Genomic DNA, 17,497 nt, shown 5'->3' with positions numbered 1-17,497 from the left:
ACATAAAGCAAACAAGCAAGACATGAAAATAGATTAATTGAAAATTAGAGAAAGGAAAAAAAAGAAGAAATCACTTTCATAATTTAAAAACGGTTTAATTTGACATGGCATATCTAGTTTAACAGTATGATAATAACCAACCAAAAATGAATAATTCATAACATCAAATAATTGAATCAGCTTACCTGCATAGCAAAGGTGCCAAAAACAATAGAGCAGAAGATGGGGTTCCTGAAGATACCATCGAAGACGTTCCTTTCTCCGTGGATTTTTCGGGCATTGATCTCGTTAAAGAGCTGCATCATGACGAAGGTATTGAAGATGATGGTGTAGTGCTCGGATGGAGGAGAGTGGAGAGGAGCATTGCGCCCGCTGTCAATGTCAAAGATCTGCTCACCTACAGGAGGGAAAAGACAGACAATTAGTATGATGTCATTGACTTTGAACCCATATTGCTTCACATCATTAAGGTGCAGAACCCCTGATGTTCCGCAGCGCAAAATTATAGTCCGTACCAACAAAGAGCAGTGTGAAGATGATGACGAGCTGATAGACTCCGTGTCCAAGGATGTTCTTCGTCATGGTGCTGGAGATGAGAGGCTTGTTGCGACCGTATGGCTTCCTCTTTAATAGAGACTCTGTGGGAGGCTCTGTCGCCAGGGCCAGAGATGCAAAAGTATCCATGATCAGGTTTACCCACAACATCTGCACTGCCTTCAGGGGAGAGTCCTGGAGAAATGCAACGGAAATTACAATTACAAACCAATGACTTTAATACAACCAGGGGTGGAAAGTAACTAATAACCAGTACTACTGTACTATGGCTGATCAACTATTTCACAGAATTTATTTCAACATACTCTAAAATAAGCCATTGCATTGCAATATATTTGATGAAAAATTGCACAGCCTTTCCAGTCATACAGCTTTTAAATTACCAAATAGACCTCAGTAATGATAATATAACCCAATCAGGAGGATGTACCATTTCAACGCCCTATGTTGTGTCAACAATGAGTCAGCCATTGCAAAATTTACGGGCTAATGGTTTATTATGACCCCAGAAAATATGGTATGCATTAAAGGTTTTCGGCTATACACAAACTTGTAACATGGTACAGGCCCCAACTCTTGGGTGCCCCTTTCAGTGGTTCTGATTTAAAGGACTTTAGTGGCACTATCAGTCGGAGCAGGTGCACCCCAACAAGACATGACAATCTCAATAGCTGAGCATGAAAAGTAATTCCAGCCATAGATGGATATATTAAGAATTTATCTTTTATTTAGTAACTGAGTAAATGTCACCCTGAGTAGTCTTCAAAAGAGCTACTTCTTCACTTCTACTAGTGTGGTTTTACTTTTCATTTAAAAATATTTGAAAATACTTTTTTCAAATCTAGCAAATATTGGCTGTCTATCTATATTTATTTGCTTATCTGTGTTTAATAACATTAATTTGTGTAAAGCATCAAGCTGTGATGTGATATTATATGTATGGCAACTGTGACAATATTCTGAGTCTGTGCTTATTTTGTGCTTTTATTATTGATGTCTATGAAGATTCTCAGTCATCCAGGTCATAGTTATCAAACGAAGGTTAAAGTCAAGGGCAACTGGACTTGGTTGAAGATACTGGAAGACGTGTCGTCCCTCATCCAAAGGACTTCTTCAGTTCTGACTGAGTGGCAGGGAAACTCAGCTATTTAACATCAGTGGGGTCGTTTGCCAGGATCATTGGTGTCCCTGGTTGCTGTCGTTACAGTCATTAGGACTACCCGAGGCCAAGACTGAATGACCATCGTTGGTATCTTCACCTGAGGCCAATAGGTTACATTTGTTGAGTTTCCTGGGAAGTGATGAAAGGACAAAATTGTAAGTGGGGAATAAGTGGTGGCGTAGACCCCCTCCTCTGTTCAATGAGGGCTTCTCGACCTGGATGTAGATGGCTTCCTTGACAGCTCTTTCAAACCATCCATCTTCTCTGTCTAAAATGTGCACCTGGTGGTCCTCAAACGAGTGTCCTCTGTCCTTCAGATGTAAGTAGGCTGCAGAGTCTTGACCTGAGGAGTTGGCCCTTCTGTGTTGAGCCATGCGTTTGTGTAGTGGTTGTTTAGTCTCCCCAATATACAGGTCTGTGCATTCCTCACTGCATTGGACCGCATACACTAGATTGCTTTTCTTGTGTTTGGGTGTGCGGTCTTTGGGGTGTACCAGTATCTGTCTTAGTGTGTTCTTGGGTTTAAAAAACACAGGATGTTGTGTTTGTTGAAAATCCTCCTGAGTTTCTCTGATACTCCAGACATGTATGGAATCACAATGTTGTTGCGTTTGAGCTTCTTTTCCTCCTCCCATGTAGTTCCCCTTCGAGGGAACTCGAACTGCGTCGGTTACGACACTATGGGAACGCCTCTAGGCGAAGCAGGTCTGAACGTGAATGAAATCACTCCAATCCTATTGGCTTGTTGCTAGAACGGTAAGGTGTGACGGAATAACCGGAGGAGTATAAAGCACACCTGTACACACTCATCATTAGCTTTTTTCTATTCAGCAGGCGCTCTGTATGTTGTTTGAAGAAAGCTCCAGTCCTACAAGCAGTATGTCTTACCTGAAGAAGAAGTCTACCAGCATGTCCGGCAACCAGATGTACAGAAGGAGTGTTTTTTCTTGCCCTCGGTACATCACGGATGGAGATTCTCATGAGATGTGTGTCTCATGTTTGGGGATGGAGCACGCCCGGGCAGCTCTCGAGGGGGCTGCCTGCGCCCGTTGCGAAGCCCTTTCCGTGCGGGTACTGAGGTACAGCATGGCTCTCTTTTCCAAGGATGGCCGGATGTGTTTTCCCCGTGGTGCGGGCCCTGCGGCCGCTGAGGCGGCCCGGCGGCTTCACTCATGGGGTTCACAGCGTGATCTGTCGGAGGATTTCGGGACGGCTGAGGCTTTTTCCCGACCTTCATCCGCTGGCTCCGACGCTTCCTTTCCTCGTTCGGGAGCCCGTTCTCGGCTTCTCCCGCTCACGGTTTGGATCCGGAGACGCTGCAGCAATCCGACTCCGAGGAGGCGGACGTGCTCAGCGTAGTGGACGATGACTTCCGAGTGTCGGGGCGGCGTCATCTGGCGGCGCCCGACTATGACGTGCTGCTGGAGGTGGTGACTAGAGCCGTGGCTAAGCTCAACATAAACTGGCCACAGGAGGAGCAGACACCATAGGCTAGTGGTAAGCTGGATGAAAGGTTTCTTAAGCACCACACGCCACCTCCACGCCGGTCTCTGCCATTCTTTCCTGTAATGTGATGGGGGTTAGGGACCGTGGTTATGGGAGGATGCCTCGGGTGGAGGATGCGCTTGCGAGCTATCTCTCCCCTCGACTTGCGTCCTCCCTGGAGAAGCCGGCGTTACCATCCAAACCATGTCGCACCACATCCACGCTCGTGGGGAAGGTGTACATGGCAGCGGGCCAGGCAGGTGCGAGCTTGCACACCATGGCGGTGCTTCAAGCCTACCAAGCCGACCTGCTAAAGGAGATGGTTCAGAGGGGGGGTCCCTCTGAGGAAGATCTGGCGGAGCTTCGCAGAACCACGGAGCGTTAGACGCAGGGCGAAGCGTTCCGCCAGTACCTCCCTCGCCAGTCTGGACCCAAGGCAGCTGAGGCTGCCAGGCGAAGGTCCCTTCCCTCTACGAGCTCCTACGGAGAGGAGAGGAAGCAGAGTGTCGCTTCTCGGGGGCCCCCCCCGAGGAGCTGGGGCAGCGAGACGGCGCTCTCACCCTCAGCCGTCTGAGAGACGCGATCTGAGGACCGTCATCCAGTCCCGACGGAGCTCAGGGAAGACCGGGGTAGGGGAGTCTTTCTCCCCTCCCGCACCCCCCCACCCCCCCCGGAGGCCGACCGAGGTCCCCTCCGCCATGGCAACAGGTGATGTTATTCTGCCGTTTACACGTTCAGGACGCACCTGCCACCATCAAGTCCACGCCGTACTGCCTGCCCCAAGGGTCTGCAGTCAGGCGGTGCCCCGACTCACTCACCGTGGATCTTCGGCGGCTCCCCCCTGCCGTTCTGGGGCTTCAGGGGTCCACCAGAAGATCACACGAGACACCGACCACCAGCCCCGAGGGGCTGGTTCCATTGGCAGACTTTGCAGAGGCTTGGCGGAGCCTGACGAACATTTCTCCGTGGGTCCTGCGCACTGCTGTAGATGGGTATCGACTACAGTTCAAACCCGCCCTCCAAATTCAACAGAAGAGAGGGGGTGGTTTGGACTGTGGTCCGCCCGGAGCAAGGTCCGGTTTTGGGACAGGAAGTTCGTACTCTGCTGAGGAAAGGGGCCGTGGAACGTGTCTCCCCCCCAGACAGAGACGCCGGTTCTACAGCCGGTACTTCATAGTCCCCAAGAAGGACAGAGGGCTGCGTGCCCTATTTTGGATCTGCGGGTTCTAACCGGTCTCTGAGGAGATTCAGGTTAAAGATGCTCATCCCCGCCACCGTGACGCACATCCAATCTGAGGATTGGTTCGTCACGATAGATCTAAAGGACGCCTATTTCCAGGTCTCCATCCCTCCTTCTCACAGGAAGTTCCTGAGGTTTGCCTTCGGGGGTGTGGCTTACCAGTATCGGGTTCTTCCATTCGGCCTGGCACTTCCCCTCGCACATTCACCAAGTGTATGGATGCAGCACTGGCCCCGCTGAGGCTCCAGGGCATCCGGATTTCAACTTCATCGACGACTGGCTCATCCTAGCCCAGTCTCGAGAGTTGGCGGTTCGGCATTGAGATGTCGTTCTGGCTCATCTGCGGTGTTTAGGGCTGAGGCTCAACGCAAAGAAGAGCGTGCTGGCGCCCACCCAACGGACTACGTTCCTAGGGGTTGTATGGGATTCGACAACGATGCGGGCACAATTGTCTCCGGCACGTGTCGACACCATATTGGCTGCCGTGAAAGGGGTGAAGTTAGGCCACGCCATCACTATGAAACACTTTCAACGAGTGTTGGGTCTCCTGGCGGCTGCGTCCAGCGTAATACCATCTGGACTGCTGCACATGAGACCCCTGCAGTGGTGGCTAAGGAACAAGGGTTTTTCCCCGAGGGGAAATCCTCTCCGTCTGATTTGGGTTACGCGCAAGTGTCTTCGTTCCCTATCAGTTTGGAAGGAAACTTGGTTCCTGTCCCAGGGGCCCGTGCTGGGAGGGTCTTGTCGCCGGCTGGTTATTTCGACAGACGCCTCCCTCACGGGCTGGGGCGCGGTCATGGACGGCCGCTTTGCAAGGGGATCCTGGCAGGTGCATCAATCCGAGTGGCATATCAACTGTCTCGAGATGTTGCCGGTGTTCCAGGCTCTAAGGAGTTTCCTGCCCGATCTCCAAGGCCACCACGTCCTGGTTCGTTCCGAAGAGAACAACACAGCGGTGGTGGCCTATCTGAATCACCAGGGCGGTCTGCGCTCGCGCCCTCTGGACAGACTGGCGCGTCAGATCCTCCTGTGGTCCCAGCAGAGGTTACTATTGCTCAGGGCGATGTATCTCCCGGGGACGCAGAATCAGGGAGCAGACCTGCTGTCGAGGCAGGGGCTGAGGCCCGGGGAATGGAGACTTCACCCCGAAGTGGTGGAGCTCTTGTGCGAAGAGTTCGGCCCCATAGACGTGGATCTGTTGCGTCTCAAGAGACTACGCACTGCCTGCTATGGTTTCTGGGTCTGGACACCATGGTACATTCGTGGCCGAGGCTACGTCTGTACGCTTTTCTGGAGCGGGTCCGCCAGGACAATGTCGGCCTACTGCTCGTAGCCCCGTTCTGGCCAATCCGGGTGTGGTTCTCGGACATCATGTCGCTCCTGGACGGCCCGCCGTGGCGGGTCCCTCTGAGGAGAGACCTGCTGTCCCAGGCGCAGGGCCGGGTTCTTCACCCTTGCCCCGCCATATGGCGACTGTGGGTCTGGCCCCTGAGGGGGCACAGTACCTAGAGGCGGGTCTAACAGCCGGAGCAGTCGAGACCCTCCTGAGCTCCAGGGCCCCGTCCACACGGAGGATGAACGGCCTGAAGTGGAGTGTTTTCTCCACTTGGTGTAGGGAGCGGTCGGTGGACCCTGTTACCTGCCCGGTGGTTCAGGTACTTGAGTTCCTCCAGGACCGGTTCTCTGCTGGTCTTCCCCTTCCACCCTCAAGGTGTACAAGGCAGCTATTTTCCACACCCCTCTGAGGGAGGGGTCCTTGGGGAAACTTCCCTTGGTTGTACGTTTCCTCCGTGGTGCCCGGAGGATGAGACCTGCGACTCGGTCCAAGGTTCCCACTTGGGATCTGGCAGTGGTTCTTGGGGCGTTGGCTGAGGCCCCCTTCAAACCCCTGGAGTCAGCTGAGGCTAAGCACTTGACCCTCAAGATGGCCTTTCTCCTTGCTATCACCTCTCTGAGGAGGGTGGGGGATCTCCAAGCGCTTTCGGTTTCCCCGCAAAGCCTGGAGTTTGCCCCGGGGAATATTAGGGCTATCCTGCACCCTCATTCAGGATACATCCCTAAAGTGCCTTCTTGTGCGGCAGGGTCCACAGTGCTGCAGGCATTTCATCCTCCACCTCATGTGACGGCGGAGGACGGGAGACTTCATCTGCTCTGCCCTGTCAGAGCACTGAGTATTTACACTCTGAGGTCCTCCTGTTGGAGGAAGGCTGACCAGCTGCTAGTGTGTTTTGGGTCTCCCAGGGCCGGGCTCCCTGCATCCAAACATACTATTAGCAACTGGATTGTTCAGACTATTTCCCTGGCCTATCAGGTGTGTGGTTTGCCTTCACCTGTGGCTGTGAGGGCTCATTCTACCAGAGGCATGGCGGCCTCTCGAGCCCTCCTTTCCGGGGCCTCTTGCAGGATGTTTGTTTAGCGGCTGGCTGGGCCACTCCGCACACATTCATTCGGTTTTACAGTCTTGACCTTCCTTCGGCACCTGGCACTCGTGCGCTCTCCTCTTAGTCGTGCCACTTTATAGCACACAGGGGCAGGCGGGGTTTTTGGCACGGTTTAGTGGGTATCTCGTTCCCATAGTGTCGTAACCGACGCAGTTCGAGTTCCCTCGAAGGGGAACGTCTCGGGTTACGTATGTAACCCTGGTTCCCCGAGAAGGGGAACGAGACACTGCGTCGGCCCGCCGCACCTCTCTCCCCGCCTGAAGCGCCTGCTTCATAGTTAAGCTAATGATGAGTGTGTACAGGTGTGCTTTATACTCCTCCGGTTATTCCGTCACACCTTACCGTTCTAGCAACAAGCCAATAGGATTGGAGTGATTTCATTCACGTTCAGACCTGCTTCGCCTAGAGGCGTTCCCATAGTGTCGTAACCGACGCAGTGTCTCGTTCCCCTTCTCGGGGAACCAGGGTTACATACGTAACCCGAGACGTTTTGTTCTTCTTGGATCTTGTGGCTGTTTTCACAAAGGTCCATTTAGGGTATCCACAGGCTGTAAGTGCCCCCTTCAAGTGGTTCTGTTCCTTCTCTCTGGCTTGGGTGCTTCTTGGTATGTTTTCCGCTCTGTGGTGCAGTGTTCTCATGACCCCTAGCTTTTGCTCTAGTGGGTGGTGTGAATCGAACAGTAGGTATTGGTCTGTGTGTGTGGGTTTTCTGTAAACCCCAATCTGCAGGCTCCTGTCCTCTTCAATGTGTACAGCGCAGTCCAGGAAGGCCAAACTGTTGTGAACATCTTCTCGTGTGAACTTGATATTACTGTCCACAGAGTTGATGTGTTCTGTTAAGGCTTGCACTTCCTGGCTTTTAATTTTGACCTAGGTGTCGTTCACATATCTGTACCAGTGGCTCGGTGCTGTTCCTCTGAAGGAGTTGAGGGCTTTGCCCACTTCTTCCATGAAGATGTTTGCCACAATCGTGGATACCGGTGAGCCCATGGCACAGCCATGTTTCTGTCTGTAGAATCCCTCATTGTACTGGAAATAGGTGGTGTTTAGACAGAGGTCGAGTAATTTACAGATCTGGTCAGGGCTGAGGCTAGTTCTGTTGTCCAGGATGTTGTCTTGTGTTAGCTGTTTCCTTATGGTTTCTACTGCTTCTATGGTGGGGATGCAGGTGAACAAAGAAGTCACATCATAGGATACCATGGTTTCATCTGGATCCAGTTTTATTATTGACTTACAGTAGTATTTTCATTGTCGTAGATGTGTATTTGCCTACAGGAAGGTGCTGTTGCATAATTGCTCATGCAAAGTTGCTCATCTACTCCACCCCCATATGCATATACAGTCCCATGCCCACACCCCTCTGACCTGTGTGATGCAGGCTCCAGTGAAAGCAACTATGACGGCCACAACGTTGACAGTAAGCTGGAACTGAAGAAACTTGGAGATGCTGTCATAGACGTTCCGGCCCCACATTACTGCCTTAACGATGCTGCTGAAGTTATCATCAGTCAGAATGATATCTGACGCCTCCTTGGCCACATCTGTACCAGCAATACCCTGGAGGAGAGCAGAAAATGTTCTGTCAGATAGAAACTAGGGTTTGCTTGTACACAAGTATGGCGATTCTAAATGTGCAAATTATCTATCGCATCCTACTGCACTAATCCTCAACTTGCCACATTACAAAATGAAAGAAATCTGTCTAAATCAATGATGGATAATGATAAGACATAGTAATTAAGGGGTCAGTGTGTGTGTGCGTTGGTGGTTAGATGAGAGGAGACTCCACATTTATGGGAGGAGCTGGACACCCTTCCTGATATTCTGTCATGTTTTGTGAGTTATAGCACAAGTGGAAGGGTGCAGCATGGCATAAATCAGTGGTCGGCAATAGGTGGCCCGCAGGCCAGAACCGGCCCGCCAGCAATAATATCCAGCCACTTCCTCTTAAGTGATTGTGCCTCTAAAATAAAAGCACGAGAATGTCTTTTGCAGCAATGCTCTATGTCGACTTTATTGAGAGCTTTTACTTTGAAGAGTTCTGAAAATAAGCGTCCATATGTTTAATGAATGTGGATCAAACGCTGGAACGCACACACACTGCTTTATTGTGAGCATGTGCAAAAGCGTCCTTTTATTCAGTTTGTCCCTTCAATTTGTTTAACAAGGGAGAAAAAAATATCCGCAGTAAAAAGCGATCTTACAACCTTCCTAATGGGAGTCCCGCACAGTACCGACTGAGCTAAACGTGCATATGATTGGAAATATTTTGACTTTGTTCTGGCCCACCATATAATGCCATGAAAAAAATTTGGCCCGATGCCAGACTTATTTGCCGACCCATGGCATAAATCATAGTAAAATACAAATTATGCTCTGTGTTTAGGAGGACTATAAACACTCATATATAAATATAATTTGGTGTGAGGCTGGTCTATAGTACATTTATTGTCACAATAGCCAATTAAAGGTGTCCTGTGGAGTTTTCTTTATTTAAACAGTTATGTTTATATTCAGTTACTCACCAAAAGGCCGTTGCATTGCAATGCATTTCCTTACCTCCTTTTACCTAATTAATAGTGTTAACTAATAACCAGGATAAAATCACTTAAAATGAGCAGGTGGTGTCAATGAAGGAGTACTGATAGCGCTGTGTACTCATGACAAAAAAGGTTGGGAACCACTGCTTTATGTTTTTGGACCGAAAGGAAATGGTGCTCTGGGTGAGCAAAATTATTTGAGGGGAGCAGAAATAGAGAAAACACCACAACTGCCAAACACAGAAAACATAAAGCTGTGAGTTACAAAAAGAACAGAATCAGCATTGTTTATTTTTTGTTATCTGTAGTCTGAAAAGTAGAATGTCTTGCAGAGAAATTGCATGAGCTCACAAATCCACTAGGGGGAGCTCCTAATCTACACAGACAGAGGCGGAGTGCCTGAAAAGAAATCCTAATTACTGCAGAGGTGAAGAAGATATCTGCAGATGTTGACTGATATCAATCTCCAAAGAAACCAGGGTTTGCTCACCATGGCAAAGCCAACATCAGCTTTCTTTAGTGCAGGTCCATCATTGGTCCCATCTCCTGTCACAGCCACCACCTGCCTCTGGTCTACCAAAGTACTGTCAATAATGCCTGTCAAACACACATAAACAAAGCAGCACATGTAGCAGTGTACACACATTGAAAACAGCATCGGAAATGAGGAAAGGCAACACAACTCTACGTGAACTTGTGTATATACAACAATCTTGATCAGTTATTTACTGCCTTTGCAAAACTTTGACAATTGATATGCTTGGTAAAATGTGTTGTGTTGGTGTAATGGTGAAGCAAATTAAATCAGGGTGATTTTCATCATTTTGAACACCAGTAATTAATATGAAATAGTGCAACCGGCAAACCAGCTCACCTTTGACGAGTGTGTGTTTGTCAGTTGGGGAAGATCTGGCCAGAACTCGGAGTTTAGGCCAAACCTTGTCAATACGCTCCTGCTCCACCTGGACTCGCACGTGTACATCCACACATGCACACACAAACAGAAACAAAAGGAGAGGGTTAGGGGGATTTAGGTTTAGAGAGCTATCTTTATTTTGCCTGGGTTCAGCCTTTCTCGCTCTCTGGCTCACAGACAGTAGTTAACTGTACCTCTCCTTTCTCATTGCGGATCCTCCTGTTAAACTCTTTTCCGTCAATGCAGAGGAAGTCCTCTCCGGGGTGGATGATGCCACACTTGATGGCTATGGCCCTGGCTGTGTTTATGTTGTCTCCTGTTACCATTCGCACTGTGATGCCTGCACGCTGGCACTTCCGGATAGCATCGGGCACCTAAAGAGTGTTACATAAACACATGTACAAAATGATTTATATGTATATATATATATATATATATATATATATATATATATATATATATATATATTAATATGCAATAACTGATATTCTGGCCACTTGGGGGCAGCAGAACAAGTTGTAAACGCAACACTGACATAATCTCATCTTTAAAGTTGATTTAGCAAACAGCTGCTTATTTTTACATCTAATAGACAAGGAACAACATTAGCATTAATTTGTGGTCGTGTTTCTGGCCACCTGGTCGTTTTGGTCGCAACTAACTCCTGGGACAAATATGGGGGTTCTTTGTAGCTAGATGCTCCACTATTTTGACCAACTTTGTCAGTCTGCCCTTTGGTGCTGGATCATAGGTGTCATTTACACTGGGGACACTGAGGACATGTCCCCACCACTTTTTGAAATGGCTGATTTTGTCCCTATCACTTTCTGAAAGCATTTGTTACAAATGTTCTGAAAAATGGCTTGCAACAAAAATGTTAAATAACCTCAAGAAATGTTTACTTGCACAATAAGAAAACATGCAATGCAATGTAAATGTAGAAGAAACAAATGTGCATTGTCCAAAAAAGTAAACTTAACTTAAGTAAACTTAAGATTTTTTAAAAAAGCTACTCATTACTACATAATGTTCCATTATATTTTTATATATTTTTTTATTTTTATACCAGAATTTTGTGTTTCCTTTTTATGTAAATACCAACCAAAAATTGGTGCAGAACATTTTCCCAGAATGCAGGAAATTTAGTGTTTAATGCTCAAAATTTTCTGGGAGAGTAGCCACAGACCCCAAACTCATTCATTGCAGCATTGAAGATTTCTTCAAAACAGTGTTAAAACAACATCTCATCTTGTTCTCGTGAACCAATAGTGTGCATTGTCACGTCTCTGAGCTAAGTCCATCATCACACCCCTAATCTGAGCCCTTATTTCCCCACCAATTATCAATACAAAATGACACCCTTCTGCTGGATAGTTAACGTCAGCTTTTAGAACTTTATCATTGGAAACAGCCAAAGACAACGCTACTGTATGACAGCGCTGAGACTGAACTCAAACAATGAGCTGATGCGCTATAAAGTTCTGTAGATCTGAGGTGACAGTTGTCTTCGTCACTTCAAGCAGCTCCATTCACATACAAGCAGTCATGTTAGCCAATATTACTAGAAAATTATTGGCTATTTCTGCTTTGAGAACATACCAATAGCAACAATACTGCTATTTTTGAGACAAAACACATACAGGTACATATACAAAACAAATCTGACTCCATTATGCTTATATTATATTGGAACAGTATTCTGCTGCCTTTGTACCTTTTTCTACTAATGAGATATACAGTGTAACAGTGCATTTTATCTGAGCACTTTTCCCTCTAGATAGTAGTCTTGTACAATAACTAGGAGATATTATGTATGAAGATTGATTTGTGGTGAAAACCAGCTAGCAAAAGCGGAGTAATAATTCAGAAACGCATCTTCTTCATGACAAAGGTCAGTGTGGGCGAGCACTGCTCTCCAAACCCACACATAAACAAACGTGTGCACACATACTGTAACAGAAACTCACATCCATTCGCACATACACGCAGGCCTTGGACTCGCTTTATATTTTCCTCTCTGACACACAAACACGGAGGCAGGAATATGCACACTTTCCACTTCACACTCACAGACACTTGGGCATATTGCACATACACATGGGAGCAGGCACACACACACACACAGCATAGTACAACATTAGATGGAAGACCAAATGAATCCACCACCACAATGTGTAAACATATTGGACATTAAACTGCCAAATCAAGCAGCTCATGCATGTAAAACACAAAGGATTTAACTCATTTACAGGGAGAGGATTACAAAGTAAATCTATACTGTGGAGAAGGGCAGGACCTTAATGAGCTGGAGGTTAAACAAATAAGTAAACAAACAGATAATTTCATCCTACTTACTACTACTATGTATGACATCGTATGATTTAGTTATGGCTCATCATAGATAGTTCTGAAGTGAGACTATGTAACTTTAGCTCGACAGCGGCCACAAGTAAAATTTACGATACTTAATACTAAGACCAACTATAACAGTAGCAATAATTCTTAAATAGTCTATTAGCTGACTTAGTCTGTTCTACACTGTGATTGCAATAGTTACCTAAAGTTTGCTAACATTAGCCGCCATAAGCTGCTGGTTAAACGAGACCAATTAAGGTCAAGGGTGTGTTCAATTTCTTCTGACTTCAACCCACTTTAAGTGCAATGAACGATGAAGCCAAATTAGCTTTTCATCTTATCACTTGCATAAAAATAAAATATTAAATAAGACATTTGAATTCTGGCTATAATTTTGCACCAATTTCCCAATGAGGAGAAGGTTGAATATTTCATTAATGTGACAGCAATATTATTCACAAATGCGCTCCTAAAGGCCTATTAACACCAGGATTCATACATGAGCAGAGTTGGTAATGAATTAATATAGTAACTATAGTTAGTGTAAAGTAATGTGATCTGACAAAATAAAGAACCTCTTGCAGTCAATACTGTGGCAAGTGGAGCAGGTTATTACATCCTGCTTTCTCATCAAGTCATTGTTATCAAGATATCAAGTTCCCATCTGCCTATCTGTCAGCCCTGCTGTCTGTTTTACTCTTCTTTCCTTTGGATTAGCAGCACTGCTCTAGTTGACTGGATACCTGAAAGAGGAGGTGGAGAGAGGAGGAGAGGAGAAGAGTGGAGGCTTATTAAAAATACAATCTGGCCCAACAGAGGAAGAGGGTAGGAGGCTAGTAGGTGAGACTTAAAAACAAGCCTATCAGGTCTCAAATAAGGGTCTGGTTACACTCTATTTTTCCTCCGTTTCTCTCCTTACCCGTCTTCCATCTCCTGTGGTCCATCATCCCTTTGACATGAATCGGATTTTGAATCCGTTTGTCTTTCTCTGCCTCTGTCTTTCCCTCTTCTCTTTCTTTTCCTTTTTTCCCCTCTCTCATCCCCTCCTCTCTTCTCTCTTGTCTCTCTGGGGGCAACCCTACGGAGCAGCCAGTTATTAAAAGAACATCGCATTCAGGAGGAAGAAATTGGAAACTAATAAACAAACCAAAAACATGTTTACCACTCTGTGTGACCTTTTTAGCAGAGCGGAAAAGTCATCTAATTTCCAATATTAGCCAGTCTTACTAAGAGACCTGGAAAGATGTTACTAGTGCAGTGTTCAGTGCACTGCTTTTCCACATCAGATTGAAGATGTCAGATGTGACTTCTGCGGTGGAAAAAAGGGGAAAAGCCACAAACTACGCACCTTGGAGCAATGCAAGGGACTATATTACTGTAACACACAAACATTGCAGCATTTAGAGAAATCTGCTTTATTGCATGTCTTGCTATTTCTGATATTTTGTTTTAATTCTTTTCATGTCAACTCTGTAGTTTGCTTAAATAATCAACTTTATATAACATGGTGATACAAAAGATCTTTCTTCTCTCTGTGACAGTTCAGTTAAAAAGAAAAAAGAACTACCTGAATGTCAAACTCTACAATATGGAAACAGGTGCAGACGAGAAAACACATAGAGGCTGAATGAGAGACCTTGTTAGGCAGTGAGGAGAGGAGGGATGGAAAAAAAGATGAAAGGAGGAAGTTGAATAATGCAGTAGTCAGTTAGCTTCCTGCTTCCCTGTACCTCCACTGGAACTGTCAAGAGAGGTCAGTTTTCCTACTGTACACTGATACAGTACCTCTTTCCACTCAACTTTCTGTCTCCCAAATATATTCCGTCTTGTCTTCAAGTGAAAATCGTCATGAAAGAAATAATTTCTTGATGCATGATTTACTATTTATAAATTATTTATTTATACTGCCTTAATTGAGCTAAATGACATCCTCAAAGTAAAATGGAGCAATAAAACCAAAGGAACAATACTGAATTAGTTAATTAAGTAAATCAATGATGCCTTAACATACAAAAAATGTTTCTATGTTGTCAATGGCCCAGGTGGATTGCTTTTGTTTTAAACAGGTCCACGCCTGAATATCTAGCACTGTATATCCGTAATGTTCTACAGCTGTCTGACCCAATATAATCAATCAATATATAAAAATATAATCTTTATAATACAGTATAAATTCAGAATGTGTCAACATCATAACTGCAACACAACATGTCAGACTGTTTATTGTGAAGATGAAACTTTCATATTATCATCTGGTTGCTGCTGTTTACATTCATCCAGTGTTTACGTGTATGTGCATATGTATATCAATAACTGTATATATTGTTTTATTTTATGTTACCATATTTTTTTGTTACCATATATTAATGTAGGCCTACACTTAATTATATGTTGTGTGTGTAGCACAAAGGTACTACAAATTTCATTTTGTTATGCAACCTTGTGCTGCACATAAACACACTAATGCCAAGTCTTTCAAATAACACATCATCCCTCTCTGTCAACTCACTATGCCGGCTGCTACTGTCACCAGAGTCTGGCTGCTTTTGTCACTCTTTTCTCCTCCTGTTAAGATCCGATATTATAATTTCTATTTCTATTTGTCAATTTATATGACAAACAAGTCAACAGAAAAAATGTATTGTAATAATATAATTATTAATAAATGCCCGTTTCGGTGAGCTTTCATAACTGAAATAACATCAAATTCAAATATTTCTGTTCTGTTCAGAGATTTCTTCAAGTCTGATATAAACAAGAGAGTAATTTTACAAAAGTGATCACAGGAAAGGAGCTGGAGATCCATCCCAGAGAGGAGCTTCACCGGATTAACTTTGCCAACAGAGTAGATGCTTACTAACAATCCCAGAAAAATGCATTTAAGAGGCAATTGAGGGGAGATTCTGCTCCTATATGACTTTTTACCCACTTTTTTGACTTTATACTGTAAAAGTTTGTCAATTAAGTCATGAAACACTGATTTCATTCTCTGACATTACACACATAAAGTTCTTTAAGAAGCTTACATATTATAATTAGGGGTCTACACCAAACTGTATTGCACTGAAAAACACAAGCACTTCTCTCACAGTCTGAATCAGTCTTAAATGAGTTGTTATTTATGGTAAAGTTTTCTCAATAAATTTCATTCTTATATTTTAAGAAAGACATTACATTTTTATTAAATGATAATCTATTTATATAATACCCATTTAATGGCACACAATTTATCTATATAATATTTAACAGTTGTACAGTGTGTCTGCTCTTGAAACAGCAAGGTATGTTCTATGCCATTACTCAAAAAAATGACTATTTACTGTTGTCTTTTTTTGAACACAGTGTTGACAAACAGGATGTAACTGACTTTGCTGTCTATCATTTCTAGGATGTTTCTCGGTCAACTGTCTCAGTTATTACAGTACAGACCTGTATGTAGAAAAGCCTAAATACCTTCCCAACTGTAGGCACGAACTGCAAGTATCGTATAGACAGTTGATACAGTAGGTTGATAGAGGATAGATGATTGATATACTGTATGATACTTAAGTCATTCCTGGTGTCACACACAAGAATCACAGTAGAAACTGTGGACATGTCTTTTAAGATCTAGAAAATATTAAAAACAAGGGACAGGAGAGAACTCATGCATGTGTAGCCGATTTGCCCAACACCAACTCTCAGTATGTCACCAAAATGTCTCACACCCTCATACCTCTGGCCTGACGGGGTCCTCTATCCCGACGACACAGATAGCTGTGAGTTCACTGAGGATGTTGTTCTCATCGTCCCAGTTGGGCTCAGGATTGCCAGAGAAGTCACGGTACCCAACGCAGATGGTCCTTAGGCCATCACACGCCATGGGCTCGATCACCTTCTTCACCATCTCGTCCTTGTCCCGTGGACGGAAAACCCTCGGCTCACCCACCTCGTTCAGGATAAAGCTGCATCTGTGATTAAGGGTGGAGAGGTGGGATGGGAGTATTTTAAATCATGTATTTTAACTTTGGAATTGTCATTATTGTTATCTTAAAATGAGCCAACATGGAAAACCATAGAAGATGTGCAGCCACTTCAGAAAATACAGAATGTAAAATGCAATCTTTTAATAGTAGTGGTTTTGGATGAACAGAAAACATTTTGGTCTAAATGATCATGATCAGTGCTTCCTCAGTGTTGGATAAACATGCACACTTAAAGGAACAGTTTGACATTTTGGGAAATACGCTAATTCATTTGGGGAAATATGCTTTCTTGCATAAAGACTAAACTCACCCCTAAAGCACCCCTAAAGCTCACTGATTAACACGTTATATCTAGCTTGCTTAATCTGTACAAAAACCGAACAGTAAAAACAACAATTTGCCACTTCATGCTAAACTAAGCTAAGCGGCTGCTGGCTGTATCTTAACATTTAATGGACAGATATGAGAGTGGCCTTGATCTTTTCATGGAACTGTTGGTAAGAAAAAATGAGGGAATTTCCCAAAATGTGAAAATATTGCTTTAAAAATATCATCTAGCTTCTTCACAGATATGTAACTGTTTGTGAGTTATTTATTTTTAACTCCATCAGCTAATGAGGATCATGTGATACGATTCAAAGCGCCAGAACATCTACAAAATGTTGTGTCAGCTATCTGTGACTGATTTTGACCAGGATATAATCCCATGCTGACTCCATAAAAGATACTGTATATTGCAATTTTCCTGGCTGTTAAATGTGGGCCATGACAGTGAACCAACAGCACCACCTAAATTAATACTGCAGCCAAAATACATCTGATCTACAGTCAATTAATT

At 44.8% G+C, this 17,497-nt stretch overlaps 1 protein-coding gene across 13 annotated transcripts in view; it reads right to left on the bottom strand.

Annotated features, from left to right (window-relative positions):
- Positions 1–17,497, bottom strand: part of atp2b2 (ATPase plasma membrane Ca2+ transporting 2) — an 86,176-nt gene that overhangs the window by 11,663 nt on the left and 57,016 nt on the right. For all 13 annotated transcript variants that reach the window (XM_038696290.1, XM_038696277.1, XM_038696278.1 and 10 more), the window contains 7 exons: positions 16,410–16,644; positions 10,534–10,713; positions 10,298–10,385; positions 9,914–10,020; positions 8,249–8,440; positions 516–729; positions 186–397 (listed from right to left, as the gene is read on the bottom strand). In XM_038696290.1, coding sequence (XP_038552218.1) covers positions 186–397; positions 516–729; positions 8,249–8,440; positions 9,914–10,020; positions 10,298–10,385; positions 10,534–10,713; positions 16,410–16,644 — 1,228 coding nt within the window. The remainder of the gene's footprint in view (positions 1–185; positions 398–515; positions 730–8,248; positions 8,441–9,913; positions 10,021–10,297; positions 10,386–10,533; positions 10,714–16,409; positions 16,645–17,497) is intronic.

Source organism: Micropterus salmoides, unplaced genomic scaffold, assembly GCF_014851395.1.
Source record: "Micropterus salmoides isolate LMB-PRFRI ecotype aquatic unplaced genomic scaffold, ASM1485139v1 Ms_hic_scaffold_4, whole genome shotgun sequence".
Lineage (NCBI taxonomy): Eukaryota > Metazoa > Chordata > Actinopteri > Centrarchiformes > Centrarchidae > Micropterus > Micropterus salmoides.
The sequence above is the reverse complement of the archived record's forward strand: the minus strand, read 5'-3'. Positions and strand labels throughout refer to the sequence as shown.